The following is a 20,188-nucleotide window of genomic DNA, read 5'->3' on the forward strand; positions in this document are numbered from 1 at the left end:
AATATAAGTTTTAAATAGAATGACTTAAATCATTCTACTATTGTAAAATTTATTAAATATAATTCTTTAATATACAGAAATAAAGAAATTCACTTTGATGTTTTATTGAATGATCTAGAATTTAAAATTTATTTTTTCTAAATTATATAAATAAAGTAATTAGATACAGACCTAATTATTGAAAAATATATAAATAATATACAATTTTATTAAAAAAAAATTAAAAAACGGATACCTCCTATTATATATAAAAGGTAAAATTAAAATATGAAAAATGTGAAAAGAAATTATCTTTATATATTAAAAATAAATATTTTTTAACAAAATTAAATATATTTTTGTAACAGTTATATTTTAACAATAATTATATTATAAAAAAATAAAAATATTAAATTTTTTACATCTTTATATAAGATAGATAAAGCAAACCCAGATGAGTGAAGTTGAACAAAGACAGTCATTTGTTAGCAGTGGATGCATGCCTCTTCCATTTCCTCCCCAACACGTGCAAGTGTTGCGTGCTCTCCTTCACTACACTGTCAACAAAGAACTTCGTAGAGGTCGAGTTTTGCACGCTCGCATTCTCAGAAACGGTTTTTTCTCCTTCACTCACATTGCCAACGCCTTCATCAACCTCTACACAAAGTGTGGTCACTTCGCAGAAGCCAACCTCGTATTCGACAACATCGTTCACAAGGACGTCATCTCATGGAACTGTCTCATCAATGCATTCTCCCAACAGCAAGCCTACGCCTCTTCTCACGTCATGCGTCTCTTTCGCCGTATGATGGCCTGCACCACCCTCCCCAACGCCCACACCTTCACCGGCGTCTTCACCGCCTCCTCCAACCTCTCCGACGCCAGCGCCGGCCGCATGGCCCACGCTCTTGCCGTCAAAACGGCCTGGTCCGATGACGTTTTCGTTGCCAGTTCGCTTCTTAACTTGTACTGCAAAACGGGTCTCGTTGCGGAGGCGCGTGAGCTGTTTGACGAAATGCCTGTGAGGAATGTGGTTTCTTGGGCTACCATGATTTCTGGGTATGCTTCCAAGGAGTTTGCTTATGAGGCTTTTCAGCTCTTTGAACTATTGCGTCATGAAAAAGAGAGTGACAATGAAAAAGAGTTTGTGATCACTAGTGTTCTTAGTGCTTTGACGAGTCACGTGTTTGTGGACACCGGAAGGCAGGTTCATTCTCTTGCGATGAAAAACGGGGGTGTTTGCTTTGTCTCTGTGGGGAATGCTCTCGTGACGATGTATTCGAAGTGTGGGAGCTTGGAGGATGCGCTCAAGACTTTTGAGTTGTCGGGGAATAAGAATTCGATCACGTGGTCGGCTATGGTTACTGGTTTTGCTCAGAGTGGGGATGCGGATAAGGCTCTGAAACTGTTTTATGATATGCATCGCTCTGGTGTTTTGCCCACTGAGTATACTCTTGTTGGGGTGATCAATGCTTGTAGTGATGCTTGTGCTATTGTGGAAGGGAGACAAATGCACGGTTATTCCTTGAAGCTGGGTTATGAATTGCAGTTGTATGTGATGTCGGCTTTGGTGGACATGTACGCGAAGTGTGGTAGTATAGGGGATGCTCGGAATGGTTTTGAGTATATTCAACAACCTGATGTTGTTCTTTGGACTTCAATCATAACGGGTTATGTACAAAATGGGGATTATGAAGGTGCTATGAATTTGTACGGTAAAATGCAGATGGGGCGAGTTATCCCCAATGATTTAACTATGGCTAGTGTTCTAAAGGCTTGTTCTAGCTTGGTGGCTTTAGATCAGGGAAAGCAAATGCATGCCGGGATTATTAAGTATGGTTTTAGCTTGGAAGTTCCGATTGGAAGTGCTCTTTCTGCCATGTATGCAAAGTGTGGAAGTTTGGATGATGGATGCCGCATCTTTTGGAGGATGCCTTCTAGAGATGTAATTTCGTGGAATGCAATGATATCCGGACTTTCTCAAAATGGTCGCGGCATTGAAGCCTTGAAGTTGTTTGAAGAGATGTGCTCGGAGGGAACAAAGCCCGATAGTGTCACATTTGTGAATCTTCTCTCTGCTTGTAGTCATATGGGTTTGGTGGAAAGAGGGTGGGTTTATTTTAAGATGATGTTTGATGAGTTTAACATTGCTCCTACAGTAGAGCATTATGCTTGCATGGTTGATATCTTGAGCCGTGCTGGACAACTAAATGAAGCAAAAGAATTTATTGAATCAGCAACGGTTGATCATGGTCTATGTCTGTGGCGCATATTATTAGGGGCCTGTAAGAACCATCGTAACTATTATCTTGGTGCTTATGCTGGAGAGAAACTAATGGAGTTAGGCTCGCCAGAATCGTCTGCTTATGTGTTGTTATCGAGTATATATACGGCTTTAGGAAAATGGGAAGACGTGGAGCGTGTCAGGGGACTGATGAAGACCCGAGGGGTGACTAAAGAACCTGGTTGTAGCTGGATTGAGTTGAAAAGTTTGACCCATGTATTTGTTGTTGGAGACAATATGCACCCACAAATTGAAGAAATAAGGTTGGCGTTAAAACTGTTAACCAAGTTAATGAAAGATGAAGGATATCAACCTCTTCTTGATCCATTACTTCCTAAAATTATCAGTGATGATTTGAAAGGTATTATTTGATAAAAGTTCCCATCTGTACCAATCAATGTTTACAAGTAATTCCATGCAGTGTTTTTTCTTTTGTTGTTTGGATTGGACCTCGGGGTATGGTATAATTCTACTGTTAAGAAAGCCTCTTAGTAACTGTATTGAAAATTTGAGATAAATACGATCTGCATCTGAACCAGCATATTCTGTCTTCAACCTTATTTGCTTCTCATGCTTGCCTTTTCTTCTTGATATATTGGTTTTATAATTTATTCCAATTCTTAGTTTTTTATTTAAACTTTATTTTCATTTCCCTTGTTCACGTAGATCAAGAAGGCAGCGATGAGATACAACTCAGGGTTTGTGGTGGCTGTTAGCAAGATTGAGGAGATCGTCAACTCATGCCCAATGTAAGATTATTGTTCATTATATTCAGAAACCTCCCTATTATGGTCCCCCTTTTATATCAATTCGTTGATTGAGATATTTGAAAATTGCTTCTACGTATATTTTTGAAGTAATTTGTCCTTTTTCTGTTTTGCATCTAGAAACAATTTTCTTTATCTTAGAGATTGTATGTTAGCATTGCTTCCTCCAGCCCTGGAAGTCATTATTTTGTAACTATTCTTTTGTTTTCCCCTTCATCACAATCTCAAACTAATGGTGATATATTGCAATCCAGGATGGCATTTAACCACTGAGTTGCAATTAGTGCATTGGTGTTGCTGTCTTGTGCTTTTTTCTGGTTGGTTAGCTAAAGAGGATTGTCAAATCATCAAGAAGTATGGTAATTTACGAGCCAATGATTCAGAATCTTGCCCACATCCAAAAGTTTCAAGCTGCGACTGTTATGTGCAATTCATGAGGTTGTTGGTCAGGCTGTTCATGGGGCACATACATGATCAGGAACCAGAAGAAAGAGGTCAGTAGCTATTTAATCCTCTTAGGTCAACCAGTGGGACCCTAAGAGTGAAGCGGAGAGTCAATTAACAAATTATACTTGCTTCTGTTCCAGCTATATAATGCGCTGGGTCATTTGCACTTCAGGCAACTAAATGTGCTATTAGTGCTAGCAAGATCTTAGACGACTAGGCGTTCTTTTGGTTTGTTTAAATAGACCAAGCTCATATTGTCATATATGCCAAAAAGAAAACCTAAGGTCATACATAGAATTACTACAGCCCCATCATGGACCGTAAAACCCAGCACCTAGAGAAAACTTTTGGAAAGAGGAGGTATGCATAAAATTCAAGATGTACACACTGATTTGGTATAACGGTAAATTTCTGTTTCTTGACTTTCGTATTGTTGCTTTTAAGTGAAAGTTTCCACACACCTAAGATCATTAAAACTACACGATGGAAAATTTATTTTGCTAAAGCCTGCTGCTTCGCTGTTGGAATCCATGAATCATTATTATCTTCAATATCCACTTGCTGTCTATGCATAGAGTTTTATGCACAGGGCGATCCTCAACGGCCAACAGCAGTAATTGGAGATAGGAATTTTCAGCACTGGCAACAACTTCCATCCTTCTCGTTCATTGCAGTAATATTTACTGATTAGTGTAATTACAAGATCTACAAATAAGTTATCTATTTTGATTAGAAAGGTTGTCGGCTGAGGTTTGATTCCTATAAATAAAATATACATGTAAAATGACATAAAAAATATACCTCTAATGTAAATTAATTAAGGTACCTACAATTTTAATCGTTTAGATTAAGGATTGATATATTTTTGCTCTCGTTGTACACTTATAAATCACTTTAAAAGTCACAGACAAACTAATCGGGTGTATTTAGAGCATATCCCCAACCTATTTATCTGGACTTTCATATTTTGTATGATTTGTATTTCCCATTTTTTTGTCGGCGTATGATGTTTTGTTACACAGTGAATAACATAAAAAATAAGTTGAACTTTGAGACAAACAATACATCAATTTCCATCTCTAGGCCAATTTTAGAAGGCATGGTGATATATGATTTATAACTATATGCATATAAAATAATTATTGTAATACCAACGATACTAAAATAAGTATTTTGTTTTGCATCCTTATGGTTTTCTCTTGCACTTCCAAAGGATCTTTAAAAGACTAAACAGCATTATCTCCTTGGTTTCACTGCTTTGTTGTCCCCACCCACTCTTCGAATTCTACTTCAGCAACTTCTTACATATTGCGTAATTCCAAAAAAACATTTTTGAATTACAAAATTCATAATTTTTTTTCTAAAATAAAAGACTTCTAGGCTTTTGAAATTTTACAGTTCGAAAGCTTTTTGTTTTTGTTTTTGAAAAACATGACTTATGAATTGTTTAATACGGAGGTCACTTGTGAATCTAAAAGTCATTTTTGAATTCATAAATTATTATATTTTTTTAAAATAGAGTTTCTGAATTATGTAATTCAAAATACAATATTAAATTATATAGATTACACCATCCAAAATTAAAATTGACTTTCAATTTACTATACTAGATTGTGTAATTTGGTATACATTTTTAAATTCTAGATTTCACAATTCACAAAGTTTCCAGAGGAGCAATCCAACAAAACTTTACACCAAAAGGCAAAGTGGGAATTTTAATATTTATGGGGGTGCAGAAAAAAAAACACGGATGCAAAAAAAATTCCCTAAAAAGTTGTCAGCCCATCGTTCAATTTTAGGTTAAGGCCCATATGCAAAAAACCGTAATGGGGCCGATGTAAGAAATCAGTGGCGCGTGCCCAGTTTGTCTGTGAAACTTGAAACGAGGGTTTAACATTTGTTGCATCTTTTTCGCACACACGTTTTCACTTTGCAGTTCAACCCAGCTAGCATTCTCAACCGTTCTCCCGCTCATTCCTCTGGTAATACCTCTTTTGCGCTCATTGTTTCATTATCCTATTCTCTTTCTTTTGTAAAAAATATGATATAATATTTAGGTGCCATTTTTTCCCGCTATTTTCGAAGTGGATGTGGATTGTGGAGTTCAAGAAAATCTCATGCTTTTTGGATTTCCCCCCGTCTATTTTTATCTGAATAGTTTCAGTCTTTTATGTGGTTTCAATCATAAATCAACTGTTAACAGCAAGCAATAATTCACGCTATTGCCGTTGTGATCGTAATTATTTGTTCTCTCAACTTGCTTGTTGCAAAACATGAAAAGGCTTTCAAAAAGTAGAGATAACTGTGATTAGTCGAGTTCTTTAAAACTTCAAGAAATTGAAATTGCATCCGGAGCTGTGTGTAGAAACTATAAATGCACTGAAAGAACGTCTATAGGACTTGTTCATTTCTGAATTAATAAATCAAATTGTTGTTTAGGTTTGTGGCCTCATGCTGTTGTCAGTGATTTGGTATTAGTTGTCCCCTGGCCTGGCCATTGACTCTTGAGTCTTGAGCCAGTACCTTTTTCCGGTTGTTGAACATTCCACATTTTAAAACATTGACTTCTACCAGTCATTCTTGTCACTTCTATAATATGGAAAACCCAGATACAGCGCTGACAACTTCATCCCTGCCTCCACCACCTCCATTAGCTGCGGACGAGCCAGAGCCCAAGAAGCTGAAGATGTCCACCACAACTTCTGATGATGAAGAATGCAAAACTGCCCCGGGCACCAAGAAACGATACAAACGCCGTAAGGTTGCCATTTTCTTTGCTTACTGTGGTGTTGGCTATCAGGGTATGCAGAAAAACCCTGGTGCAAAGACCATTGAAGGTGACCTAGAAGAGGCCTTATATGTGTCTGGAGCTGTTCCTGAACATGATCGTGGAATTCCTAAACGATATGACTGGGCTCGCTCAGCTAGAACAGATAAAGGTGTTAGTGCTGTTGGTCAGGTTGTCTCCGGTCGTTTCTACATTGATCCTCCTGGCCTTGTTGACCGCCTTAATTCAAACCTTCCCTCTCAGATAAGGATCTTTGGTTACAAGCGTGTGACAGGTTCTTTTAGTGCCAAGAAGTTCTGTGACCGGAGGAGGTATGTCTATCTCATTCCCGTGTTTGCTCTTGATCCAAGTTGTCACCGTGATAGAGAGACTGTCATGGCTAGTTTGGGATCTACAAACGAGCTTGTTAAATGTTTGGAGTGTTCTGAGAGAGGCCGAAAGGTGGTAGGATTAGTTGGCAACCGTAAGCACAATCTGGAACTTGAAGCTATGGATGTTGACGCTGGATCAAACAGAGATGTTGTGCTTGATTCTGTAGTTGCAGAGGATGTGGAAGTTTCTCTGAGCAAAGGGGATGATAATCATTTAAATGGGGAGTCTGGGATTGATACTAAGGGTGAAGTTTTAGTTGATGGCACGAACCCTGAAACTGGTATTGAGAACATGATTACTGTTCAGGATGAGGATATGCCTTTGAATGGTGAATCTGTGAATAATTCAGACATTATTGAGGAAGAAAAAATGAACGGAGTGGATAAGTCTACTGGTGGAAGCAGGTTCTGTTACGGTGAGAAGGAGAGGGAGAGATTTAATAAGGTTTTAAATTTTTTTGTTGGGACTCATAATTTCCATAACTTCACCACCCGAACAAAAGCACAGGACCCTGCTGCTCGTCGTTACATTATTTCATTCAATGCTAACACTACTGTTGTAGTTGAGGGCATTGAGTTTGTAAAGTGTGAGGTTGTGGGACAGAGCTTCATGCTTCATCAGATACGGAAGATGATAGGGCTGGCAGTGGCAATAATGAGAAATTGTGCACCAGAATCACTTATCAATAAAGCTTTGCAGCAGTGAGTACAACTTCTATTGTTTGTGTTATCTATAAGTTTGCATTTGAAATGCTGTGATTCTCATTGGATTTACTTTTCTACTTTTGTTTTCCTAAACGCAGGGATGTGAACATTAATGTGCCTACTGCTCCTGAGGTTGGATTATATCTGGACGAGTGCTTCTTTTCTTCATATAACCAGAAGTGGAAAGATAGCCATGAAGAGGTGTCAATGAAAGCATATGAGAAAGAAGCTGAGGAGTTCAAAATGAAGTACATATATTCCCATATTTCTTCCACGGAGCAGAAGGAAGGAACTGTTGCTCTTTGGTTGCATTCTTTAAACCATAGAAATTATCCAGATCTGCGTGTTGTCAATGAGGAAGCCACCACTGATAACAAGAGTGCTGATCCTGAAGAAGCCATTTCTGATTACAAGACTGCTAATCCTGAAGAAATTACTGATAACAAGAGTGCTGATCGTAAAGAAGCCATCACTGATAACAAGAGTGTTGATCCTGAACAAGCCATCACTGATAACAAGAGTGCTGCTGATCCTGAACAAGCCATCACTGATAACAAGAGTGCTGCTGATCCTGAACAAGCCATCACTGATAACAAGAGTGCTGCTGATCCTGAACAAGCCATCACTGATAACAAGAGTGCTACTGATCCTGAAGTAGTAGTGACTTAGTGAACTGTGTTTCCAATCTTTTGGACCTGACTTTTCACTGCATACAATTGATTGTTATATGTCTATCTCCCCTGCTTCGCATCATGTACAATATATAAAGTATGTGATGTGGTTCTGAGTCCATCACTCGGTAACGACACAAAAGTAATGGACGAATATATATGTTAGATTTTGTTATTTTTTAGTCTACAATATGATATTTACCTATTAAGCCATAGCTGAGCAATAACCATCTACTTGTGCTGTAAATTAAGTTCCATTGCAAAAGAAACACCTATATCATTGCAATTCTAACTAATCATATGACTCGTGATTCTGTTTGTTTCTTTTATCTTCTATTTAAAGCGCTTGTAGACCTCGTCTATTAATGATCTTGCAGGTTATTACAAGTTTTGTTGTATTGTCACGATTTAAACTTGCCATTCTATACTATTTTCAAGGGCCTACAACCGATAATGCATTGTTTGTATCCGTGGATTATAGACCATGTATTGATAATGTTAAGTAAGCACAAGTTTATGTGTATGTTATTCACTAATATCACTAATACACTTTATCAGCTATTTTTGTGCCTCCGCAAAGGTCAAGCATCGATCTCCTACAACGATTCTAATCAAATGCTATACAGGTACAATGTCGTAAATTTTGTTGTCGTGGGCATACATTCAAACCGAAGCTCATACCATTATCTTTGCTTGTGAAAAGTAATTTAGAATGATAACCACCCTATTATATTTGTGCTGCTTTCCAAACTTGTGTTTTATTTCTACTTACCTATCATTTAATTCGAGTGTACGAAAAGTGATGTGTTGCTTTTATGTCATACCTTTGTATGTTCTTCGTGCATTTCAGATTTTCTATCCAAACACTACCTAAAGCTTACGCAGCCAGCAATTCTGTCTTATTTTCAAGCTCTGATTATTTCCAGAATTCTTGAATTCTCTACATCTCCGCTTCTCATTTTGATTATGGTTCATCAACACAAAATTTGCGAACAAGCTGTGAAAAATTGTTTAGCTTTCAGTTTTATGTTCTTTGAACGCAACAAAGATTTAGGTTACATAGATATATTTAAAGTGGATTTCGTTGTTAACAAGAGGACTGTTTTTCATTTTATACATAACCATGCCGTCAAAGCTCAACAGAAATTTCTTTCGTTAACAGGAGATCCAAAATGTTATGCTGATATATGAATTACGGGGGCCGTGGTCTAAATACGGCATCATTCATTCAAGGACGAAAAGGAAATAACCCAGTACAATATAAGTGCAGTTTTTGAATTACATTTCTCATCTACAACGAAAATGCAGTACTGCTACACAAAAACTATGAACAAAAGTTATCAACTGGAATGTCACAGATTCAACCGTTCAAACCCCAACTTAGATTATGTCTCGCTTAATATTAACTACGTGAGCACCATGAGTACAAGTTTTCATCTAAATTCCGCCTCCCAAACAAGAGGCCAAATAATAAACAGATTTTATCAACAAAATCTCTTCCAAATAAACTACACTGATATGTTGGTTTCTACCACAAATCATTTGTTTAGAGTATGAACTATACAGTTGAACACAATTGGTTTCTACCACCAAGACTTAAAGGTAAAAATTCTCTTATTAGTTCGGCCTTTTAAGTGAAAATGGATGCACGCTCATCCTTTACACCATTTGTTGGGGGCAAAAGCTGGCCTTGAAATGCCTTGCGCCAGCACCACACCACTAAAACAATGCGTTTAGTTTTTAAATTTACATTGCATAAGTATATAGATGAAAACCACGGTTCTTCATAAGTATCGTAAAGTCGTGTAATTCTACAGATAAAACTGTAGTATGACGACCTTGCACACGACCAGTCCATCTGACAGGTTCATCCTGCACAAACTTCATTAACAGAAAATCCACCAGTTGTTTTGAAGTCAAATTGCCTTACTGATACACAACGAATGAGCATTGTGATTCCAATATAGGATCCAAACATGTCATTCATTTATAGGTGTTAGCAATGAATAAGCTCACAGAAGATATGTAAGGTTTAAATGATAGATTAATTAGAAAGAGTTTTTAATAGCTTAATAACTGAGAATTTATGGTGTATTATTGGAATAAGCTCTCTATAATCGCTTGGAAAGGCCCTCTCACATTCCTTATCTACAAGGAAGAAAGGGTAATACTAGTGCAATGCTCTCTACTGACTATGGAGACATCACTGACCTACTCAAACTGTCATTCATGACAAACTAAAATAATTATCCTGAATATAGCATGCTCAATTCTTAACCCAACTTATATGGCAACTATCACTTAAACATTATCTATCGAATAATGCGCAAGCGGTATATAATCAGAAATACAGGAAAACAACGAGTACAAATTCCAAAATCTCTCTCGTTCCAAATAATAGATGTTATTAACAAAACTCCTTCCGAAGTATGATTAATGACAATAATGTGATGGAAATGAAACCAGTAAATTCATAAGAGGAAAACTCAAATTCTTATACAACAATCTAAAATTCAGTACATTCTTCAACAATAAAACAGTAGCGACACCAATACACAGATTCCTCAATCAGTTTCTACCAAGAGGAAGAGATCTACAAGAATATGTTTCTTTAAATTCAGACTTCCTAGACGAAGTGAAAATGGACGCATACACATCCTTAGTAGCATTCGCTGGTGCCAAATCCGAAGCCTTGAAACGCTTCGCAGCAGCAACAGCACCATTCAAACCAACGTTACCATTAGCAACCTTCCCTTTTCCTTCCACCTTAGCTGAAACCCTCTCCACAGCCTTAACATCAACACGATGCTTGGTACCACTCAACTTAGTCCCTTCCAAACTCACACCATCATCACTATTCTTAACCTTCCTATTCTTCTTCTCCCTTATCTTAGCCCTCTCCTCTTCCATCCTCTCCCTCAGAACCGCCACCTCCTCATCAGTCCCATTGAGCACAATCTTATCAACGTCGGCATACTCCTTGTGACAAACCAAACACGACGAAGACTTGACCTCCCTCAGAGCCCTGGCACTCAAAACATGCCCACAGCTTTTCAGCGCGAAAAACCTATATTTTCCATTGAATTCAAGCCCCGCAACGGGGCACTGAAACTTTGCCCCATCATCAGATCCAGGAATCGAACAAAGTTGAATATTGATCATGTCTTTCAATCCCTTGATGTACCCAAATTCTTTAGGAAGCTTCTTCCCCAGCAAAGCTTCCACCAGCGCTTCCTTGTTGAATATATTCCCCAATTTGTCGATCACGCAGGGCTCCCTCAGGGGCTCATTTGAGAGAGAGCAATTGTGCCACTTTGAGAGACGCTGTTCGTGGGGGTCCACCTTATCTGGCTTCTTCTCAGCGTACATATTGAGGTAGCAGTCGCGGGACTCGGCGCCGGTGGCTCCGCCGTCTCCACCGCCGCCGAGGAGGCGGGGCCGTAGGGAGAGGGTGGAGAGAGGCGCAATTCTCGAGAGAAGGGTTTCGTCGGGTAGGGGCTTGCCATTGAGGGTGAAGTAGAAGGATTGGTGTGATCGGGGGAGAAGGCGGTGCTTGACATCGGAAAGGGTTCTGTGATTGGTAGTGGATTGAACGGAAATTCCGAGGTCCGGTGACTGCACCAGGATTTGGAGCGATTTTTTATGCATTTGGAACGATTTTCTAGGGTTTGTGATGTGGAATTGGGGATTGAAAGAGTGATCGATTGGGGTTTTCCAATGGTCGAAACAAACCCTAGAAGATGATGTACGATTGGTTATAGTAACGGACTTTGACGACAGCTTTGGTTAAGAATAGAAGTTAACCTGGTTCTGATTTATATATATAATCTAAAATTTAATTTAAGATTGCTTTTTATCTTTTAAAATTTAAATTAATTTTTTATCCTCTAAAATTTGAAAAATATTGCTTTTGGCATGTTAATTTTGATTGTTAAAATGAATATTTCGAATGAAAAAGTATATATGATTACATATTTGATAACAAAAATATCAAATCAAAATAGAATATCTTATAAATTGATTATGGATCATTTGTTATGTTTCAAAGAAGATATAAGATGATAATATTAAAATAAATATTTTAAAAATATGATAATTAAAAAAAATAAATTTTAGATTTACAGAAAAAAATAAACGTATCTTAAATTTAAGAGATTAAAGTATTTGGATTTTTTTTATTTTAGTTTATAGTTTGAGCAATTTTTGAATTTATGCAATGAGATTTGTGTGCTTTCACCGAATGTAGTTATCTTTTATTCATCAAAACTAGTAAAGATAAAGGTGTTTTTGTATGTTCAAATTTTTAAAAAATCACCTAACTCATTATTGAAAAAAATGAATTATTTGAAATATATTTTCTTTATCTTCTTTTTCCCATATAAACAATTGATAGGGAGAAAGTTATAATATATATATATATATATATATATATATATATATATATATATATATATATATATATGTCATAGTTATAAAGTGTGGAAAATTTTCATTAAATAAAAGCAAATAATAATAATAATTATATTACAAATGTTGAGGAAATCTTATATGCTTTTATAAATAATAAAAACATAATTAGATATCTAATTAGCAAAGAATCTAATAAAAGACTCAAACATCACATGCATTTACAACCATTGCACGTAAAGGAAGACAAAATAGATTAAAGAAAGAAAAAAAAGATCAACTTATTCTATATGAAAAATTGATATGTCCAAAATGAAAAGTTCGTTTACGGTTGGTTTTAGGTTTTCATCACGCAAACAGAAGACCAAAACTTGTAGAGAGAAAAATCATAGAACTTTAGAAAAATAATTTATAAAAAAATTGTATTTTTAAAATAATAAAATTCATTTATAACAAAATTATCTATATTAAAATAGTTTAATATTAAAATAAATGAGTTTTTAATTATTTTTAAACCAATACCAATTTTAAAATACTATTTATTGGATCTTTACAAAATAGGTTAAATTAGTGTATTGTGATCTCAAATTGATTAATTGATTATAATGATTAACAAATTGATATTCAACAAATTTATTTAATTTAATTATTTGAAAAATAAAATTTAAATAATTAAGTAAGTGGAGGATATAATTTGAATATAAATCAATAAGTGAGTTTAGTGAAATGCAACTCTCACGTTGCACCCATAATTTATGTATACTTGAGCAAACATTTGACATCAATTAAGTCTGTACTTCTTTATTAGTCTCTAGATTCTTGTTCACTATTCTTTTTACAAATTCACGTCAATTTTTAGAAGAAAAAAAAATCTCTCTGTTACTTGATTGACATAAGAAAATCACTATTCTTTATTAGTCTATATGTTTAACTTCTTTAATAATTTAAAATTTTAAAAAATTGTTCAATAATAATTGTTTATAACATAATTATCAAATAAGTTACCTTGTCACTCTTGGAATCTTTCCTGTCTTAAGACCAGAAAAACATTTTATATTTACTATATTAAATAAATTTAAAAAATTTTAAATTATATGTAATGCATGAAATTTTTTTATATTTGATATTTCTTTTTAATGAAACTATTTTTATTTCTTCATATTTTATAATTGTATTGTATGACTATTCGATCAATCAGAGTTCAGATGGTTAATCAGCAAGTCTGACGAGTCACTAAAGAGGACGATCAACCATGAACCAACCCAATAACTTATTCGGAGTTCAAAGAGTAAACTAGTGAGTTCGACCGAACACTAAACAGATTGGTTGATTGTACACTACCCTTAATAGATGTCCCATAGTCCGGAGCACAAGCCATAGAGTTCGGTCAATCAACAAACAGGTCGGTTGTTCATGTATTAGCCTAGATAACCAATCATCAACCTGGTCAACAGGACATTGAGTAACCATGCACCAACTCGGATGAGTCAAGCATTGGCTCAGGTAGCAGGGCGAGCATGGATGATGACCAAGCAGACCGTCTGACCTTGAATTAGATTGATCATGATGAACAAACCAGAAGAGATTAACCTTAAAACTCATCAACTTAAGAGTAAAGTATAATTACTCACAATTAGGTTGTAATTAGGCCAATGTTAATCAATAACCCATTAGGAAACCCATAAATAAAAGTTTGAGATAGGAAGGTAGGCTATATATATTAATTGTTGCATTAACTATTTTTTGTCAATTATATTAATGTTGAATTGATTTTGATATTGAAGTACCTATTGTAAATATCATCCGAACAGCTTAACGAGAACTAATTCACTAATCAATGACAATACAACACAATCTGAATAGTTGGTCTTGACTCACCGAAAACAATAGATATAAAGGATGCATTAATTTTTGTAAAAAAGAAAATTGAGTTTGAAAAATTAATGTAAATATCTATAGCTTTCTTAAGGGTGTAACCATATCTTTAAAGTTAATAAAAAGAGGAAAAAGTAAGAGAGAGATATAAAATCATATTCTAAGGTATAACTAAAAAGATAGTGCATGGGAATAAAAATTTTCCTTATATCTTTAAAGATATAATTTTACTAAATAGATATTATCAGCGTTTAAGTGGAATATAAGTTAAACTCAAATAAGAGATTATATTGTATACGAGTTATTAAAGTTAACTTTTAGTTTTGAGATTATTAATAGATTTTTCAAAGAGATTACCTCTTACTTCTATTTGGCTACCACGTCCTCCATGGCTTCTTCTTTCCAAAGTTATAAAAACATAATGTTAATGATATAATTCGTTTTACTTAGAAAATGATCTCCTTGAAAACTTGTAGATAATATTTTAAAACTATGACCCCACAAATTATTTTTAATCGAACCAATATTTCTTTTGCTAATTTGAACATAGCAAATTAAGCATAATCTTCATGGATAAATTATGAAAATACTGTAATTTTTTTTAAATTATAAAAGTGAATAAATTTTAAAAAATATTGAAATATGTTGTACATACAAATTTATTATAAAGAAGTCATATTCTGAAACAATTTTGTTTTATATATTTTTAATAAAGGAAATCAAAGTGTGTTTCATCATTGGAATGTAAAATAAGTTTGCATTGGAGTATTGATTAAATGCATGACTTTAACTTTATAATATTGTATTGAAGTGATGTATAGATATCGAATTTAGTTAAAGAAAAGTTATAATAAAGTTGTGTTTAAACATTTAATTTATGTTGATAATTTCTTAGGAAGATAGATTGAGGAGATTTCCAATCAAGAAGTATGACTTGATTATGAGAGATCTTATGCTATCTTTTTAACACAAAACTTTAAGGGTTCTTTTATTTATTTATAATACTTTACTCAATATAAAACTTTTAATTTATATTTTAATTTTTAAACAATTTACTAAAACATTGATACCAAAATAGTACTTAGATACACGACATTTAACTATAAAACATTGAATGAAATATAGTATTAGTCTCCAAGAGATATTTTTATGTAGTTAATATGATGCAATTATGCACAATGTCAAACATGTACTGTATCGTATTTTGAAACGTATTTTTGATTGTCCATGTCGGATTTAAGAATAAAATAGTATTTTATCACACCAATGGGGTTCAGGAAGAAAATATAGAGGTGTAGGAAGCAATCCAACTGAATATAATCAATTGTTTTGGGCCTTGGTGTGCATGTGCAAGGGCAACACTCATTATAGTTTTTATCCTGCATCTTCAAAATTCACTTCAAAGACAAATTTAATCTTCGAAATAAATAAATAAATAAATATAATATAAAATAAATTAGGTAAGCTGTAAGTACTTCTTACCAAATATATTTATTGTCTGTATTTATTGAATGATTATGCATCCCAAGTCATTTTCGATCATATTTTTTTTCTATCTCATCTTCTTCATTCAGTATCCTTCGTGGTATTATTTTGTTTTTCCTTCATCTTTTGTTTATTTTCATTTTCATTTAACTTGTTCATTTTTGTTGATTAAGTTTTGTTTGAAATTTTATATTTATTTTTATTGTATTTTGCATGTATCAGAATTTTAAATTATATTTAAGAAATTCATCATGTTTCAAAATTTGATTTTTGGATTTTAAAATTTGAAAGAAGTGGCTATCCGATTTCGAAATTTGAAATAAATTAATATAAAATTTTGAAATTTAGGAAAAACTTTCACTGGATTTTTTCATTGAATTTTCAAATTGAATTTTAAAATTTGATGATTTTCTAGATCAATTTTCAAAGTTCAATAAATTCTTAAACAAGATTTCAAAATTAGGTGAGTTTCTTAAATTGGATTTCAAAATTAAAAAATCGAATTTCGAAATACTGTAAATTTTCTAAATTAAATTTGAAATTCCAATAGATACAAAATATAATAAAAATAAATATAAAATTTTAAACTAAATAAATATTAAATTTCAAAGTAAATGAATATTAAATTTCAAACTAAACTTAACCAATAAAAATGAATTAGATGAACGAAAATAAAAATATACAAGAAATGAAGACAAAATAAAGTAAAATCACCAAAGCTATTGTTGAAGGAAGAAGGTTAAACAAAGAAAAGAAAGTTGAAAAAGACAAACCAGAAAAAATACTTTCAAAAATAACTTGGAATGCATGATCGTTGAATGAATATAAATATTATAATAAATACGTTTGGTAAATAATAATTACTACTTTTTTTATTATATATATTTATATATATATATATATATATATATATATATATATATATATATATATATATATATATATTTCAAAGGTTAATGAAAATAAAGGAATAAAACTTAAAAAGCCCAAAAATGTATTTATTAGTCCTGTAGCATCGACACTTAATTTCTATTAAAATACCATAATACAAAATTTAAGATAATCCATTATTAGTTACAAGTATCTTTCATAACCATTAATTTATGGACATAAACATGTAACCATATATTATTATCACTACAAAAAGTATGATAATTATTTATGGAAAATATCCACAAATTTTATTTTGTTAGCAATTTTATTTTACCCACCAATTATATATCCATATGTAACAAAAATAAATATTTATCTACACATTGCTCATAAATTTATTGTTATTATACATCTCAGAATACATATTAATAATATTTGCAGGTGATTTTTTTGTGTATGATTAAAATGTTAGAAAAGGCATTATCTACTATAATTACACATATAAAAAGTTTTTTACGTGAATGAGACTTCAGGTAAATTATATATATATATATATATATATATATATATATATATATATATATATATATATATATATATATATATATATACATATATATACATATATATAAAAGTACAACTTCTTGATAAAACTCTTGCAAAGTTTACAATAAAAAAAATCTAACTTTGGATACACTTTTTAATTCTTAAAAGTTTGTAAAGGATAAAACTGGAATTAGATATTCCTTTATATAAAAACAAAAAATCTTTCAAAAATGTTTTCTTTCTTCCTAAAAAGTTATTTACTACATCTTTTATATTTTGTTTCTATTGTTTAACGAAAGATTATACATCAAATTCTTATTAATTAAAAAATGTTGGAAATTCAATTAGAAAACATTTTTGGTTGTAAAAAAAACATCTATATTACTAACCTTGGCATTATATAAAATGTACTATAGAACATCTAAATATCCATGTATTTACTTTATTATTTTCACCAAGTTTAATTGACTTTCTAAACACAAATAATCACGTGTTCGCATAATGTTCATTCCAAAAAAATATTTGTAACTCTCCTCAATTCAACTCACATGTTCTTTTAAATTTTCAAGATCAGATATGTCATGTTTTATTTTAAAAATCAATTTATAATTTATATAAACAATTCAAAGAAATATAAAAAAAAACGTGAAAAATTATGAAGTTAATTGTAAAGTATACATGTAACTTTTTTTCTTCTCAAATTTATTAAATTAAAAATTTATTTTCTTTTTATTATTATTTATTTTTTATTATATATATATATATATATTTATATATATCTTGAATTATAAAATAACAATATTTAAAATATCTTTTGGTAAGAAGTGAATTTTAAGTTTAATTCAAACTCACAAAATTGGCTTGTAAGATAAGGGTTGCACCTACTTATGTATTTAAAATTGGCCTTATCTCTAATCGATATGGGACTTTCAACATACCCATCACGTCCAGGTATATAAATATCGAGTGTGAAACTAGACATTAATGAGTAGTCCGATAACGACCTGATAGCAGGTGGAACAATATGTCCAATAAACAACAATTATTTTTAGGATAGGTTCTAAACACAAAATGGATTTGTAAGGTGAGGTTTGCACCCACTTATATATTTTAAATTGACCTTATCTATGGTTGATACAAGACTTCAAACATATTTCACAACAAAAAATAAATTTAAATAAAATAAGAATTAAAACAAGAATTTTAAATTCAGAATAAGTAGAAAATAACAAACAAAAGAGCATGACGAAATGAATCAACGTATAACCGGAAACAAATTAAATAATAAAAATATAAATAAATTGAAAATAAAAACATCATGTTGTTGATAAATACAATTTAATAATAACACATTAACAAGAGGACTAGTACATTAATAAAAATAAACTAAATAATAAAATAACAAATAAATAAAAGGACTAATATATAGTTGTCAATGTCGCAACCGGAAAAAATCGCGACGGGACGGCGATCCGAAAAAGAAAAAGAAATAAAATGTTTTTGAAAAAAGAGATTTGGAGTCGCCACCATAGTTTATTCTGGAAAACTACGGAAAAACCATAAAATGATAAAGCATGGTCTGCGAAAATGAGATTCTATGTTCGGGAGTCGGTTACGTGTAGGGAAGGTATTAGCACCCTACAACGCCTGCCATAAGGCAGTACCTTTAACTAAATGCGCGAATGTGGATGTGGTTTTCAAAATGTTTAACTTTCCCTTAAAATAAAACTCTAAAGAAACAAACAATATTTTTTAGTTTTTTGGGCCCGACAAGGATTGACCTTGCTCCTACGTATTCTCATGTGAGAAATCAGGGTTACGTAGTTCTTTTAGAAAACTGTTTGAGAAAATTGTTTGGAAAATTGTTTGAGAAATTGTTTGGAAAATGATTTGGATTTTTTGGGAGAGTGAGCCTGACAAGGACTGGCCTTGCTCCTACGTATCTCCACTTTTGATGGAGAATCAAGGATCACGTAGTTCTGGCTAGCAATATTGATTGTTGTTTGAAAATGTGGATGTTTTTAGTTTTTGAAGATTTTTATATTTTTTGGTATTTTTTGATGTAATGTTTAGATTTTTTTTGCGTAATGAGCACTAGGCTGATGCGTACGATCGCACGAGCACTCACACGGCTTTTTCTTTGTATTTTATTGTTTTGCGTAATGAGTACTAGGCTGATGCGTACGATCGCACGAGCACTCACACGGCTTTTTCTTTGTTTTTTATTGTTTTGCGTAATGAGTACTAGGCTGATGCGTACGATCGCACGAGCACTCATACGGCTTTTTTTGTTTTTTTTTTATATTTTGGGTAACGAGTACTAGGCTGATGCGTACGATCGCACGAGTACTCATACCGATATTTATTATTACATGTTTTTTAAAGTTTTATATTTTTTTATTTTTTTATTAAGAAAGAGAGGTGAGTTGAAATATCTATGACGTAAAAATATTAAAAAGCATAGGATAAAATCGTGGTAGAAAATAGGATAAATTTATAAACTAAAAAATGATCAAAATGAATATAAGTAGAATGAAAAGAAAATGTGTACCTTGTTAAGGATTTGAAAGATGAAGTAAGACTTTGCTTGTAATAAGTTGTGAGAAGAAGTAGATTGATGGTGAAGAAGATGAATTTGTAGTAGAAATGTGGTATGAGATTTTATATGTATAGAGAGATAGTAAAATGTGAGAGAAAAATGAAGTAGAGTTTTAGGATGAAGAGGTTTGGTGTGTGAGAGAAAGAAGATGGATATTATGTAACTTTTTTTTTGTGAAGTGAAGAGAATGTATGTATTTATAGAGTTAAGGATGAAGAAAGTTGATGAATAAAAATAATATAATAAGTTGGTGGAAAATTTAGATGAAATAAAATATAATAAAAAAAGATGAATAGAAAAAGTTAATGTGGAAAATAAGTGAAAGAAATAATATAAAAAGTTGGTGGAGAAAGTAGGTAAAATAAAATATAGTGAATAGTAAAAGTTAATG

General features: G+C 32.6%; 3 protein-coding genes across 6 annotated transcripts; 2 read left to right on the plus strand and 1 right to left on the minus strand.

The window, feature by feature from the left end:
- Positions 1–454: 454 nt before the first annotated feature.
- On the plus strand, positions 455–4,339 carry LOC108346512 (pentatricopeptide repeat-containing protein At2g33680). Its single transcript, XM_017585590.2, has 3 exons — positions 455–2,624; positions 2,930–3,012; positions 3,285–4,339. The coding sequence occupies exons 1-2, from the start codon at positions 479–481 to the stop codon at positions 2,977–2,979; spliced, it is 2,196 nt and encodes a 731-aa protein (XP_017441079.1). The 5' UTR covers positions 455–478; the 3' UTR covers positions 2,980–3,012; positions 3,285–4,339.
- Positions 4,340–5,310: 971 nt separating this feature from the next.
- Positions 5,311–8,199, plus strand: LOC108346518 (uncharacterized). 4 transcript variants are annotated; one of them, XM_017585595.2, is made up of 3 exons: positions 5,311–5,459; positions 5,917–7,338; positions 7,440–8,199. In XM_017585595.2, the coding sequence occupies exons 2-3, from the start codon at positions 6,074–6,076 to the stop codon at positions 8,008–8,010; spliced, it is 1,836 nt and encodes a 611-aa protein (XP_017441084.1). In that variant the 5' UTR covers positions 5,311–5,459; positions 5,917–6,073; the 3' UTR covers positions 8,011–8,199. The 4 variants fall into 4 exon arrangements, with proteins under 4 accessions (XP_017441084.1, XP_052735560.1, XP_017441092.1 ...); XM_052879600.1 differs by having other exon boundaries at positions 5,319–5,459; positions 6,087–7,338; XM_017585603.2 differs by having other exon boundaries at positions 5,335–5,459; positions 6,132–7,338.
- Positions 8,200–10,460: 2,261 nt separating this feature from the next.
- LOC108332748 (uncharacterized) lies at positions 10,461–11,801 on the minus strand. The gene has a single exon (XM_017568056.2). It carries the CDS (start codon positions 11,658–11,660, stop codon positions 10,581–10,583), a length of 1,080 nt encoding a protein of 359 aa, XP_017423545.1. The 5' UTR covers positions 11,661–11,801; the 3' UTR covers positions 10,461–10,580.
- Between the last annotated feature and the right edge of the window lie 8,387 nt (positions 11,802–20,188).

The sequence above is a fragment of the Vigna angularis genome, chromosome 1 (genome assembly GCF_016808095.1).
Source record: "Vigna angularis cultivar LongXiaoDou No.4 chromosome 1, ASM1680809v1, whole genome shotgun sequence".
In the NCBI taxonomy this organism is placed as follows: Eukaryota; Viridiplantae; Streptophyta; class Magnoliopsida; order Fabales; family Fabaceae; genus Vigna; species Vigna angularis.